Raw genomic sequence first — 14,509 nt, forward strand, 5'->3', positions numbered from 1 at the left:
TTGTTAATTGCCATGCTTGGCGCTTCAAAACATATTCTGACGTGCTACATACATCTAAGAACAATACTGTGCTGGTTGGAGACGCGCATCACTTATTATTGCTTGGTGCTTTTTAGCCAAAACACCCTGTATGTGTGGGTGGCTCTGTTGATGAGTTGTTCACGCCGACTTCGTTACTGTAACTAGCATGATTAGGAAAGACAGGCCGTATTGTGCCACACGTTAACAAAGCACTGTATTTATCTTTTCTTGTGCAGACATTTAAGTTTACTTTAATATATACTTTGTGCTTGTGACATGGCGAAAACCGTATAGCGAACTGTCCAAACTTGGTGGCGGCGAACTGAGGATCATTGTCGGTTACCACACACTAGGGTATTTATACCTAGCAAAAATATCATTCAGTCTATTAACGACCATTCTCGACATAGTGGACGGAAGATTGGCTACCTCGGGGCATTTAGTAAGATTATCCACGGCAACAAGGTATGCCAGGCTGTTGATTATGTACAAGATCTACTCTCACTCTCTCAAGTAAATGATGGTGTTGTGGTTGCTATCATAGGCTAGGCTCGTCGCTGAGCATGCTGTGTGCAAACGGTGCACTAATACATGAACTGGGACAGTTCGGAGGTAAACCCTGGCCACCAGACAGAACATTTAGCAACACTGTGACAACGCCCAGTACCCCGATGCTCATCATGAAATCTGCGTAGCACGTTTTTCTTAGAAACAGTGGGATTACAAGGATTGTTTTTTCAGCAAACGACCATCGATCATATAAAGGCATGCTCTACTATGCCAGTAACGCTTGTAGAGAGAATGTACTTTCGTTTTTTTGCCAATTTGCCGTACACAGCCCACGCAGGTGTGTAGATATGACGTCATTCATTTGAGACTATCGCACTCTAGACAAGTTCCCAGTTTCTAAGCAAAGCAAGCACGTCTTTGAGTATGCTGTGGCATCTGACACCCTCAAGTAATTTTTAAAATCGTGGAATCCCCCTGATGACCTCAAAATGGTGTTGGCTGCGATGCAATTAGCCGGGAACGTACAGGATACTGAAAAGATAGCGCATTGGGCGTAGCCGAAATCGCTGAATTCACTGTAGCATACCATCAATGGTCATCTGGATTTGTAGGAACACCAAAGGCTTGGGATCAGTCTCGTAGGTAACCTTTAGGTCACGTATGTACTCGTCAAATCATTTGGCTGTCCACGTCAGTGCTAGTGCTTCTTTTTCTATCTCGCAGTATCGCTGTTAGGTGTTCGCGAGAAACCGATCCGCGAAAGCTTTTGGTCTACCACGACCATCTTTCTGCGTTTGCGAAATAACATCTCCCAGGATAAAAGAGGGTGCGTCCGCTGAAATGACAGTACGAAATGTGGCATCGTATACGTGACCATACACTGCTCAGAACAAATTAGCCCTTTGATTATATATGAGTGTCGAACAATTGCTTTACGACATCCTTAATCTTTCTTAGCTGCTTCGCCACTCAGCCAAAATGCTGCGAAGACTTCACAGGCTTGGCGGCTCATTCTGTAACGTATGGTGCGTACCTGGACCTCTCCAGAACGTTCATCGAGAGGTGTGACGGAGCAGTAGTCATTGAATTGGTCGATTCACACAAGCTACTCAAGCGTTTTGTCGAAGTCTAGCGTTGGTCGCTGCTGGAGCCCCAGAATCACCGTTGCAGGCTTGTTCGCCATTTATGGGAGTTCAGCTGCCCACGCACTTTGCGAGATAGTTGGCCAGTCCAGACTTCTGACGCCATGTTTTGACACTGCCTACGAGAATGATGCGCATGCGTTTCAAAATAGGGAGTGTTAGAATACCGTTTGCAACTGCTGGGGGCGTTGTGGGCATAGCGGGTGCCATATGAATTTTAGAATAGCGTTTGCCCTGCTGCAAATCGCAACGCACGATCGCAGCGACACCGTAGTCTTGACACGAGCGTTTGCGGGCCACATGCGGGCCGCGATCGCCGCACGCTATTTCGGATTTTCTCACCGCGAGCCGCGAATGCGAACGCCGACTCGCGTAACGACGCATGCGCAGTGGCAGTGACCGCACCGCAAGGTGCGGTCACTGCCACTGCGCTCATGGTGCGCTCTTCTAAAACTCTCTAGCAATCAGTCGACGAGCTCCACTCTAGGTGGCGAGAATGAAAAAAAAAACGCCCCTCTAGAATGTGCCGTTCGATAATATACGCTTCGAGGGACAACACAAGCTAAAGGTAGATTGGTGTACAGAGTTGTATACCAATCACGCGAAGGCCTTGTAACATCATCTCATGACCAGCGAGTCGTATTCGTCAAGCCATCTTACCCTTCCATACTTATTTCGGTTTATCCCAAGTTATAAGGGGGTGATCACGAGTGCAGCCAAACGTAGACGGACGGATGGACGGACAGACGGACGGACGGACAGAAACACTCCACGGGTCTGCAGTTTGCTGAGAAACGCTTCGCATTTAATATAAACCACCGTGATATAAAATATCAAGGTTACAACAAGGTTCGAACCTGTGTCGTCTCCAGAAGAGCCAGTATCCAGAGCAGCCGTCTGCAGAGGAGCCAGTAAGGAACCGTGTTTACATCTGTAATGTGGTGTGTGTACACCATGAAACAGCGAGTTCATTGTGTGTCGCCATATTTTTATTTTTAGAATGTCCATAGATCGTGCCCTGCAGTCTGCCGAAGACTTTATCAGCTACGTACTATAATAAGTGGTAAGGTATAAATGGTAATGATAAGGTATAATAAATGTGAACAAAGAAAAACGTCGCTTTCGACTCAGTCCGAATCTGATATACGCTTACAGTCGCTAAGAAAAACTAGAATTTTTAGCCGGCATACCTATAGCGGCATACCTAAAAACACACTCTAGCTTGCGGTGATGCACCGCAGGTGTTTATCATTTGCCGGTCATGCCCAGTAATGAGCATGACTGGGAAACGATATTGTAGCACCATTTTTCAGTGCTACAGTGACGCAGCCTAAAACCGCTGATTCGCCAAGTGACCGTCAAAGCTTGTTGCAGTTTGACTGAGTTGAAATCTATACTTTCCGCTGTGGACATTCCTGCGCATCGCGTTAAATTTGTAAGAGTACGCCGTTAAATTTGTACTCAACGTGCGCAATGTGTGCATGCGCGCGGAAGTCGTATTATACCCTAATATTTGGATGCAACCTGCGAAAATGTACGGTAATTATTTGGGGCCGTATGCTATAGGCATAATACGCGTGTAAATCTACTTACTCATATAACGTTTACTGGGTCTATAGTTCTTACAGTTGATTGCAATTATCCTCTGGCGGTGGAGCACGATGTTTTTAGTTACGGAAGGAAGTATGTACAACTTGAAAACACCACACCGGCAGTGATTTCCGCATTCTGTAGTAATCTTCTCAGACAGTGCTGAGTGGTATCTTTCTCTTGTGCTAATTGTTTTTGCATCCACAGACAGCCCAGTGGTGCCCACACGACTTCTCGTAAGCGGGAGTGGCGTCTGTTAGCACATTCTCGTATTTTACAGCCCCAGGAACGCACATGTTATTTTGTCGTCACAGAAGCGCACCTTGGCAGCTCAGAATAAACTTACCGTCTGGTTGGAAGAGTATGCACCGAGAGTTCAGGCACCTGAGCGTGAGAGCGTGCTCTGATCAATACAAGAAGGAAATACCAGTCATGCGTCACAGAATGGCAATTTTATAACTAGCTAACCAGGCTTCAAATATTCACTCGTTATGCAGTTTGTATTGTGTGCACAAGATATCAGCTGCGTAACGAGTGGATAGTTGAATGCTTCCAACCTATTACAAAAGATTCGGCGAAAATTCTTGATCATCATTCTCCACCACATCAACAAAATGTACTGAATAGTGTTTGCCAATTCTTAGCGGGTGCCTCGCGTCTCTGCAAAATAAGGAATACTAGCATATAGCGTGCTTTACACATAACGAAAATTTTGATGTGTGGCGTCATGTCTAGATTGCAAGGACACTTCTATTAGCAGCCAGAAGATAGGGTACAACGGGTTATCGGAACATTGATCTCCTAGCTCTCAACCACTTCTGTGCAGCGCTTTGCACGAAGGCCTGGCGTTTTTTTTCCTTCTAATGACGTTTTACGACAGTGTTTGGCAACATCAAACGTGGAAGTGATATCGCGTTAAAGAATTATGAAATAAAAAATACGGCCACGTTCCTCGTATGCAAAAATCGGGATACAGGAAAACACAGGCATCGTTCCGCCCTGGTACTGGATGAAATGCTCGTCGTACGAAACAGTAGAGCCGTACTTTGCCGCGTCTATTGTGTCACTATCTCAAGTGGCCCTATTGCGATGCCCTTGCCGGAATGCGAGAGAGAGAGAGACAGCGCGATTGCGCAACGCGAGAAGGGAAGGCGTTACCTGGCGCCATTCCAGCTGGATCAAAGCCGCACACGTGCGGTGGTTTCTGCGCGGCACGCCGAGTTGCCGACTGGGTTCTTTCAGTCTCCGGGTTCCTTCAAGCGTAAACACCTCGACAACTCAAGGCAAGTGCTCCACTTCTGTTCACTGTTGTATTCTAATTGCATTACAAAGGGTAGCGGATTGCGCCATAGTTGTTATGTCATATAGCAATTGCTATAGCGCAAACGGAATACCAGGACACAGAAAAAAAGAGGGACAGGCGTTAGCGTCTGAGTTTACGGTAGAGAAAGAAAAATATAAAGCCCAAAACGACAAAGAACAAGAATATCTGTCTCGCTGTACACGTCTCCAATTGGTGCACTGGTCAGTACAATGGCAATTGTACTGCTCAGTTTCAAATCGGGGATCCCGGAACAAAACTAACAGCCACCCACAGCTAGAGGCCAGATGCAAGAACATTCGTACGCTTATGTTTAGGGGCGCGCTTAAGAACCCCAGTTCTCTTGAATAAGCAGAGAGCCTGTTATAGGTCATTCGAGAAAACATTTACGTGGAGTGTAAGTCTTGGTGAAGAAACGTCGAAAAAGGATAAAAGAACAAAGGGCAACACAGGTGCCAACTGCTATGTCAGAAGCGTATTTCGGAGTGGTCTTTATTTAGGAGTGAAATCACATCACGCGAACTGAATAAGCTACATAATAAAAATAGGTTGTGCAACTGAAAGGCGTATGTGAATATACAGCTTAAACGTTTTTTTGTTGATAAGCTGCTCAATGAAAAGAAAATGTTCCCAGGGGATACGTTTTATCACGCACGTAAACAGAAAATATGCCCCTTGGCATATTTGCTATTTCGTCATCCCTAGCATGTGCGTGACTCGTTAATTATAATGAATGAGTGCTGAAAACGAAATAAATGGAACGCCACTCAGGAAGAGACACAAAAGAATATAGGGCTAGGTCAGCGCTCACCCTTTCTGTGCCGTGAGAAAAGGGGCGTGCCCTTCCCCTTCCTTCTATTTGCATATCATAATCAGATATGTGTTCAGCTTCGAGAAGGTTCTTCACACATTTTCTCGGGAGGTGTCCCGTTCGCAATGTGTGCTTTTAGCACAATACGCTTTTAGCATATATCATTTCGACGCGAAGTGGTGGCGTAGCTTTCAGGCGCAGGACTCCTGACCCGCATAACGCCTGATCCAATTCTGAACATGGCGGCAGCGTTTTCAACAGAGGCGTGAATGCTTGAGACCAGCGTACATATAATTGCATGCAAGGTAAACAACCACAGGTGGTCAAAATTTCAATCCCTCGAGTAACGTTCTCCCTCATAATTGCATGGTAGTTTTGGAGTGCTAAACTACAACAGTTAATATTTTTCAGCACTACGATTTCAGTTTTTGAAGTGTGGTCACTACATCGCTTCACTGCACTATTGCGTAAGCGCTTACACTTCTTTCTATCTCTTTCGGCCCTGACAGTGTCAACTGCCATTATCACAGAATATTTCCGTCCCCTAGCAACATTGAAATGAAGCAGAAACTGCTAATTCTTAAACGTGAATTGCTCTAATCATCCCCACTGCAATTGCCCCGCCATAGTGGTCTAGTGGCTAAGGTACTCGGCTGCTAATCCGCAGGTCGCGGGATCAAATCCCGGCTGTGGCGGCTGCATTTCCGATGGAGGCGGAAATGTTGTAGGCCCGTGTACTCGAATTTGGGTGCACGTTAAAGAAACCCAGGTGGTCGAAATTTCCGGAGCCCTCCACTACGGCGTCTCTCATAATCATATGGTGGTTTTGGGACGTTAAACCCCACAAATCAAATCAATCCCCACTGCAATTTGAAATCACCTCAGTGGCATGTTTGCGTGGCTAGAAGCTGGCATAAAATAGGCGCCTCACCAAATTTGTGGGTGACGCCGAGGCGGATAAGTTGTGAATAAGTGCCATTTACGGGCCGATGTCCAAAAGCTGTTTCAAGGATTTACACACTGCAAGATGATGACGCTGGTTCAGCTTTTGTGTGCCCTAGTGAGGAGCAGGAATAATTTGTTCCCATTTAGGAACCACTGAGCCCGGAAGAGCTAATTTCACAAAGTGCATGTAATTTCATGACCCATTGCGTCACTGACTCTCTTTTGTTGGTCCCCCGAGGTCTTAGCAATGAGAGAAACACGTGGAAATAAATCCCTCGGCCAATATAAGGAATCCAGGGCTTAACAGGTTAAGCGAATCACAAATTTCGGTGGTAGCGTCATGGAGTAAAAACGAGGCACCTATGACGGTACAAATAAGCGGCCCTCGAAGATGCTCCAATATCATGCTCACGTTTATGTGTCATTTCCCGTGAAGCTCATCTTTCTAGATATTGAGCTCGTATGCAACCAGCCTCTGCTCATATGGCAGCCTGGACTCATAGCGAGTTCACTCGTCAGTTCACGTTGACGCATTTGATTGCGGCATGGTTAAAACACACGAGAGTCATTGCTGCTCGTAGCAACCGCAGTGTTTCCCCTGCTAAGTGCGTGTATCAAGGTACACGCCCAAGCGTGGAGCAAAAAGAAGTTTGTAGGTAGAATTGCACAATCCATTAGAAAGAAAGGAAAATTGTAGGAAATCGGTAATTTAAGTACGTGGATGCTTGTCAGTGTTTTTTCCGATAGTGCAAGAATCCCTGATATATCTTCAAGCACAATATAGCCCCCTCAACAATTCTGGTGGCAGCACGATTTGTTCAGCACGGCAAAGATCGTTTTCGTGAAGTTCTGTAGCTAAACATATGCTTCTTACACCTAGTAATAAAAATTTCTTTAATGTGTTGGACAATGAAGCAGAGGGCGCAACGGCCTTCGAAGCGCTTGCCTCCTCATTGAAATAAGCGCATTCTTAGCTACTATCGCACCCATACCACCGTGTGGAAGGTATGGCCAAAGTCAGTGTGTTTTATGTCTTTGCAGAATATTTGCAATAGGCGAGATTAAGTAGGAGTGAGATTTGCGGCAGCAGCCAAAAAAGTTAGTAAATTTTTATACAAATTTTCCAGATGTTAACAAGTACTTATGCATTACCCAAGTTCGAAAAAACAAGAAAAACCTAACACGAAACCACAAAAACACATACTTGGGTTCCCTAAATGGTTCACAAGGTTGCCTAAGTGAAGCGAACGTGTAGTGCCTTCAGGGAAGCTGAATAGGACTAAGCTATGGCCTAAAGTCAGTTCGTTTGTCAAGTCGCGTCTACAAAGAATTTTACAGCTAAGGCCGATCTCACCACCCCAGCTCCCAGACGCATTCTGCTATTGTACCGCTTAAAAGCTCTGTCGCTGCCGCGGGCTAGCCTGTAGCTAAAATGGTGCGATTATTTTCTGAATGTGTACTGCTTCTCGCCTGACGGGAAGGCATGAAAGTAGTTTGAAGAAATCTTCACGCACGTGTGGTCCGCAATCCGGTTATTGAATTTTGGCCACCTAAGCCATCTGATCAGCCACAATCGTCGAAACACCACCGGGCGTTAGCTTACTCTGTCATAGTGGCATAGTTACATCTGCCGTTATACGTTATTCATGGCTGCTTCACTGTTCGAAAAACTATGACGATGACACTTACGGGAACAAGTTGGCGCAGGCGCCGTGCTGTCGTGTCCGTAAGGTTGGCTTAGCCGCGGCACTACTGAACACTGGACATTGTTTCGCACCACGTGACGACACTCGCCGCATAGCGGCGTGAAAGGCGCAAGGAAATGTTTCGCGCAGCTTTACTTCCTGTGGTAGGATATTTAGGGAATTTCATTATTCATATGGGAAAAAGTCCAAGAGAGGAGGCCAGGGCTCGGTTGATAAAAAAACGAGGCAAGCGTCATAATAGAATACTTGAAGGAGTGTAAATATTAACGGAACAGAAGAAGAGCACTTATAGGTACATTTCCTGCAAATCGATGGAAATAAAGTTACTGAAGACAATTAATCAGATGAAGCCCACTTGATAATGTGCTATTAGTGTCTATTTAGCCTATACTCTCATTAAGGCCACACGCCATGAAAGCTTTAATTATAGCTCTGTGGTCTTTGGATGCACAATTTTTTTTTCATTTGTTTGGGACAAAATTTACACAAGTACCATTAATTCCGTGCTTCAAACTAGTATCATGCCATCTCCCGTTGTATTCCAATGGACTACTGACTGTTTCCGCCCCGCAGTTATTCGTCATGAGCTCAAGAGGTGTCTACCGAGATGTGTGCGGCATCTACTTGTCCTGGCCATTCCGGGATCACATCATCGAAGAAGTGCTCGATTACAAGCCGAAACAAGGGGATGTGTTCATCGTCTCCTATCCGAAGTGTGGCACAACATGGACGCAGCACATACTCTACGCCATATTTAACGACGGCATGTCACCAAAAGTGAGCAGCACTCCTCACTATTAACCGTGGAGCATCCATGTAACGTCTTACAGAGATCGTGAAGGGGCGTAGCTGTTCAAAGTGAAAATGTTTTCGGTTCTTAAATGGGGAACAACCTCACATTTATTGGGCAAAGTCAGCTGAATTTTAAGAACCAACGTAATTCTCTTGTGGGCTAAATACTTTTCTGTGCGCAATAATTTTATTGTAAGACACTCCATCATAAGCCCTACAAATGAAGATTTTTAGTTACGACTGCGTAATGGTGGAAGGAGAGAGACAAAGACGAAAGAAAAGAGCACTGAAGTTTGGTCCTGGTTGGCCAACCTACACGAGGTGCGGGGAAAAAAGAATAGAAAAGATGGGTGAAAGAAAAGGAATTAAAGAAGCTAGGGAGCTTATCTAGCGCTTTACCACCTCCGAAAATGGGAGGGGAAGGAGGACGTAATGCACGCGAGCTAGAGGAGACAATACATGGCAGCCCACAAGTTTATACACCTGATTATATACTTGTCAATCAATGAGAACATCAAATCAAGCCAATTAAATAATTGACAACGGATGTTATTGCACAGTGTATATAAACGTATAGGAGTTATTTTAAATAGGATATATTATTATAAAATTGGTTACAATAGATATATGTAGGGCATTGTAGTATAATTGTATAGACGTTAACATAGACAAGAAGCTATTTTGTCGCCAGCTCAAAACGAATCCATGAGCTCCGAATCACCGGTCGGACGCCCTACAAATTGAGCTGCGGTGATGATCCTCCTCTAGGTCACTTCATCGGCTGTTTCTGCGCATTGAAACATGGGAGAATTATCATTTATCGGTGCGTTGACAACGGGCGTGCAACACTCTTTTTCAGCCTGCTTGTGTGACGTGGCACGTCATCTTCTCACGAGCTGGCAGCTGACTTATTATCGCTTGCATACTACGTTAATGAATGCTGTCTGTCATAACGAGACCATCTCCACGAATTAGGAAAGGAGGGGGATGAAAAGAGGCTGTTTTCGTTTGTTTACTACAACCCTGACCATGGCTTCCACGATTAGTTTCTTCAATGCATCATTTCTAAACATGTCTCAATCGAGGCGTTTGTAATAGGTGTATGTCCAATTTTGTCATCGCCAAACACACCCCCAGGTGGCTATCTTACCATAGGTGTTGGTATCGCTCACAGCATTCATCCATGCATAGCAAAAAAAATTGCTAGCAAAGCCTAACGCAATCTGCCTGCTTCATCTGGATTATAGTGAGCTAGTTCTGGATGTACTAACTGTGCGTTCACCGCTTACGCTCACCTCGGGGAAAATTGTGATCGGCTAACCATTGCGTTTCCCTCTGGTCGTATCGTGGTGTTCATTAACTAATTATGTCCCGAGCAAGTGACCTTAGCCCAAATTCGGCGTCCAATCAGTCGAGTTCTTCTGGCTGTCACATCGCTTTTTCTGGTTCCGCACTCAGCTATGACAACGAGGGTTCGTTTAATCAGTATTGATGATTGTCAATCATCGGGAAGGAGGCGTATTACTAAGCGTAAAAGTGAATGCACCCAAGTTAAGCGGTGTTATAGCTGTCAAACACCAATAGATTTTGCGCAAGCTCTCTATCAGTGTACCTACAGTAAACATTACACGATTTCTGTAAGCAGAAGTTTTACTTCCGTATATTTTAGCGATTTTTATGATGGAGGTACCAAACATGTTTCTTTTCGAGCTTTTTTTCTATCATGTGCTGTTTCTTGTCATACGGCCCAAGAATTTAGACTGTCTTTTCATGCATGTGAGAGTCGCATAGCTCTCCCTTTAGAAAGGGACGTTGACTCTTTTTTGGAGTGTTGTGGGACGCACTACTTTCCAAACGAGTCACCGCACGACTCTGCTGAAAAGCGTCAACGGGCCCATCCAAAGGAAGTGCTACATGTGACAAGGAAAGGTACATCTGACATTTAACCGCATGAAAACACAGCCAAATGGTACCTTTTTTCATAGAGTGCAGGTTCGCCTTACTGTTTATTATTTGTCCTTTTTTGTACAGAACATGGAAGAATTCATGACGAAGTCGCCCTTCATGGAGATGATAGGCGTAGGAGCCGTGGAGTCGATGACACGACCCGGAGCCATAAAGACGCACCTTCCTTTCTCAAAGCAGCCGTACTCTCCACAGGCCAAATACGTATATGTGAGCCGCAACCCGTACGACTGCTGCGTGTCATACTTCTACCACTGCAAGTCATTCCCCTCCTACTACCTCACCAATGCTACCTTCGACACGTTCTTCAATATGTTCCTCGAAGGTAGAGTAGAGTTTGGAGACTACTTCGATCACCAGATTTCTTGGTACGACCACAGGAACGACGACAACGTGCTTTTCATCACCTACGAAGAACTCAAGAAGGACCCGCGAGCCGGAATCGTCAAGATCGCCGATTTTCTGGGGGACGAATACGGCAAAAAGCTTCGACAAGACCCACACATGTTAGACCGGGTGCTAGATGCGTCCAGCCTAAAGAACATGAAAGGGTTCAACGAGGAATTTACGAAGTGGGCCGAGAAAGCCAAGATGATATTGGAAGCGACGGGGAGGTACCGGGAGCCGGACGCCGAAATGCGGGAAGTGTTGGCAAAGCCGATGACTGGAGAGTTCGTGCGCAAGGGTATCATCGGGGATTGGAAGAACCACTTCACGCTGGACCAAATAAAGCGTATGAAAGAGAGGATAGCATTCAAGACGAGCAACAGTACTCTGATGAGTCTGTGGAAAGATGTTGATCTCCCGTGATCCCCCGGATTTCTTGGTTGTGTGTTGCTTAACTTTATTCATCTGCCCCTTCCCACAAGTCGACTGCGTATAGTTCCGCTGTGATGACGCTTCATAGCGGACAGACAACGCGCAAGTTTTATTGCAAGCTTCTGTGCTGGTGTAAATCGTTCCACTGACGTACAGCTCAAATTCGTGTTCGTAGTTTGAGCTAGACTTCTTTGACCACACGGCATGGGGTCATTGATTTTAACGGAGACAATATTTTAATGTCGAGTTTCCTTGAGGACGTTGAGTCGTTTATTAGAACGAATTTTCATGATTTTGCTATTAACACATTTCTTTATATCAGTAATAGCACCAGTATCTACAGTGGCTTCAAAAAATATTTTGCACGCTCATGGAAACAGTGTCACTGTTTCTATGAAGACTTGCATTTTTCATGTTTATTATTTACTTGAAAATGTGTGCAGGTTGCTTTGTGTCGGTGGCTGACGTTCCTAAAGTTGTTACAACTGTATACAGTGTAATGCCAACTGAATATAAATAGCGCAACACAACACAATGGCTTTTTACAATCAGCATTTTCTCACAGAAGAATAAAACTGACATAAGTTACATCAGAGAACGTTATCTCCAAAGAGATTATCATTATTATTATTCTGATAATGCAAAAAAATATGAGACAAAGGAAAGTAAGTTACATGTCGGACAAACGCTTCTATAATACAGCACTACCTTCTTGTCCTTTATAGTCTTTGCGCTGTCAGTGAACCTATACCAACTATCACCCGCATCTTGAAGCTTCTAGGGTAAAGTATACGCTGGTGGCCTCATCAGCCTATAACCCTGTGCATTGTGTCAACCCAACACCCAAACTTCATGTTTCATTTCATTACTTTTCGCCTTCATATGATCACTGGCGTTCTCAACGCTTTCTTTAAGCACTTCATCGTCAGATCTTATTCACAATGGCGAACAACTCACGCTGATTCGACAGGAAATTGCAGCTTCATTTTAAAACTGAAGTTAATCTCAAATGAAATTTTGATTTCACAAAAGAACCGTGTACATGTTCTCGAGTGTTTTCTTTACCGATTGCTCGGTGAATCGTTTTCAAGTAAAAGCCTAAAGACGCTTTGGCAACCTTAAGCTATCATTTTTTGCTAAATCTTTATTCAAGCTCACACATCAGACAAAAAAAAAACCGACTGGCACATCTGCGTCTCATTAAATACAATCCGTACAATAACTTTATGCGCATGCTTTCAGTATGAACAACTTGCAAAGAATAAAACGAGACACAAAATTGCCGTTGTTCAGGCCGTAACCAGGGTATTGTCACTCTGCCATGCGTTCAAAAAGAATTTCACCGCCTGCGGGTCATTCTGGGCTTCAACGTCAATGTGATGACTGCTTATAATTTATAATAATGCCGTTATAATGTGTTCATGATTACTAGCCACCCCCAATATTTTGCATTTACATTATGCATGGGCACCCCTGAGCCATTTCACTAACGAGAACATGCATTAGTTTTAGAGATTTGCGTATCAAAGCCAACATTTTTATATCATTGTCAAGATTGCTGTGGCCAACGACACGAAGACTTGCCCGACACGTTTTCTAGCAAGAGCATTCAAAGTCTTCGAACTCAAAGGCTCTACCTAGTCGGCATCGCAGAGGAGTGAGGATGCTTCATTATATAGTTTCGCACACTTCTTGTCTATATACTGCAGTGTAGATTAAGAGGTGCACAATATTATGCTGCCAATCGGGTACTTAAATGGCTCTTCAGCTTTTTTTTTTGCGCGACAGCTGTTGTTATATTACAACCGCCTATTTCGGTGGCGCAATCGCTCAACGCAGCCGCTGGGGTTCTTAGCCACGGCCGCGCGCATGTGATGACATACAAAGTCAAAGAAGATGTCAACCTAGGACTTTTGAGCAGCAGTCGAGCGTTCTACCACAGGCACCAGCTATAGTGCTTCCACGCAAAACAGTATAGATACATGTGTCGTGTTGTGCAAGTTTCATTAAGACCGCAAATATATAACCAGGCGTCACGCATTGAGAAACGTACTACGAGAAGGAGTCAATAGTGGGTGGCAGAAAGGTTAGCCCCCATTGCAGAAGGATTAGCAGAAATTTTTTGTCGTCATAAGCCACAGCAACAGCCTATAGTGTGCATACATCCTTAACTGTTTAGCGGGTATCTGCTTTCCCTGCATATTGACAAATAATGGTACAATGGTTCCTTCTCTACATCACGAAATTATTATTCATGGCATAATGGCTACCTTGCCAGTGTACTTGGGGTAGTTGCCCAAAAATAGTTTACAGCAGGCTCTAAAATGCCACTGAGCAAGCTTTCTCTGCGAATATACTTCGTGTTGCGCGTCGGCCTGGCATTTCAATGCAAACTGCAGCGTCTTTGAGCGTATCTATCTATCTATCTATCTATCTATCTATCTATCTATCTATCTATCTATCTATCTATCTATCTATCTATCTATCTATCTATCTATCTATCTATCTATCCAGCCGCTTACGTTTGGGTGCTCTCGTGGTCACCCCCTAAACTTGGCGTGAACCAAAATTAGCATGGGAGGGTAAGCTAGTTTGACGAGTATGACACGCTAATCAAGACATGAATATTGTCACAATCCCGTCGCGCACGTCATCAAACACTTCGCGTCAGACAGTGGCACATACCCACGGGTGGGTATGTGCCGCTAGTGTGTGGGTATGGGCTACAGGGGATTGACACTTAGTAGCTACCAAGGAACGAGGAGAACACACATGGGCAATTTTAACACGCGAGAGTTAAGAAATAGCCCCGCCGCGGTGGTCTAGTGGCTAAGGTACTCGGCTACTGACCCGCAGGTCGCGGGTTCGAATCCCGGCTGCGGCGGCT

At 44.8% G+C, this 14,509-nt stretch overlaps 1 protein-coding gene across 1 annotated transcript; it reads left to right on the forward strand.

Annotated features, from left to right (window-relative positions):
* The first annotated feature begins 4,391 nt into the window (after positions 1–4,391).
* LOC119168477 (sulfotransferase ssu-1-like) lies at positions 4,392–12,744 on the forward strand. The gene is made up of 3 exons (XM_075866548.1): positions 4,392–4,546; positions 8,620–8,823; positions 10,870–12,744. Exons 2-3 carry the CDS (start codon positions 8,629–8,631, stop codon positions 11,611–11,613), a joined length of 939 nt encoding a protein of 312 aa, XP_075722663.1. The 5' UTR covers positions 4,392–4,546; positions 8,620–8,628; the 3' UTR covers positions 11,614–12,744.
* The last annotated feature ends 1,765 nt before the right edge of the window (positions 12,745–14,509 follow it).

Source organism: Rhipicephalus microplus, chromosome 6 (assembly GCF_043290135.1).
Source record: "Rhipicephalus microplus isolate Deutch F79 chromosome 6, USDA_Rmic, whole genome shotgun sequence".
In the NCBI taxonomy this organism is placed as follows: Eukaryota; Metazoa; Arthropoda; class Arachnida; order Ixodida; family Ixodidae; genus Rhipicephalus; species Rhipicephalus microplus.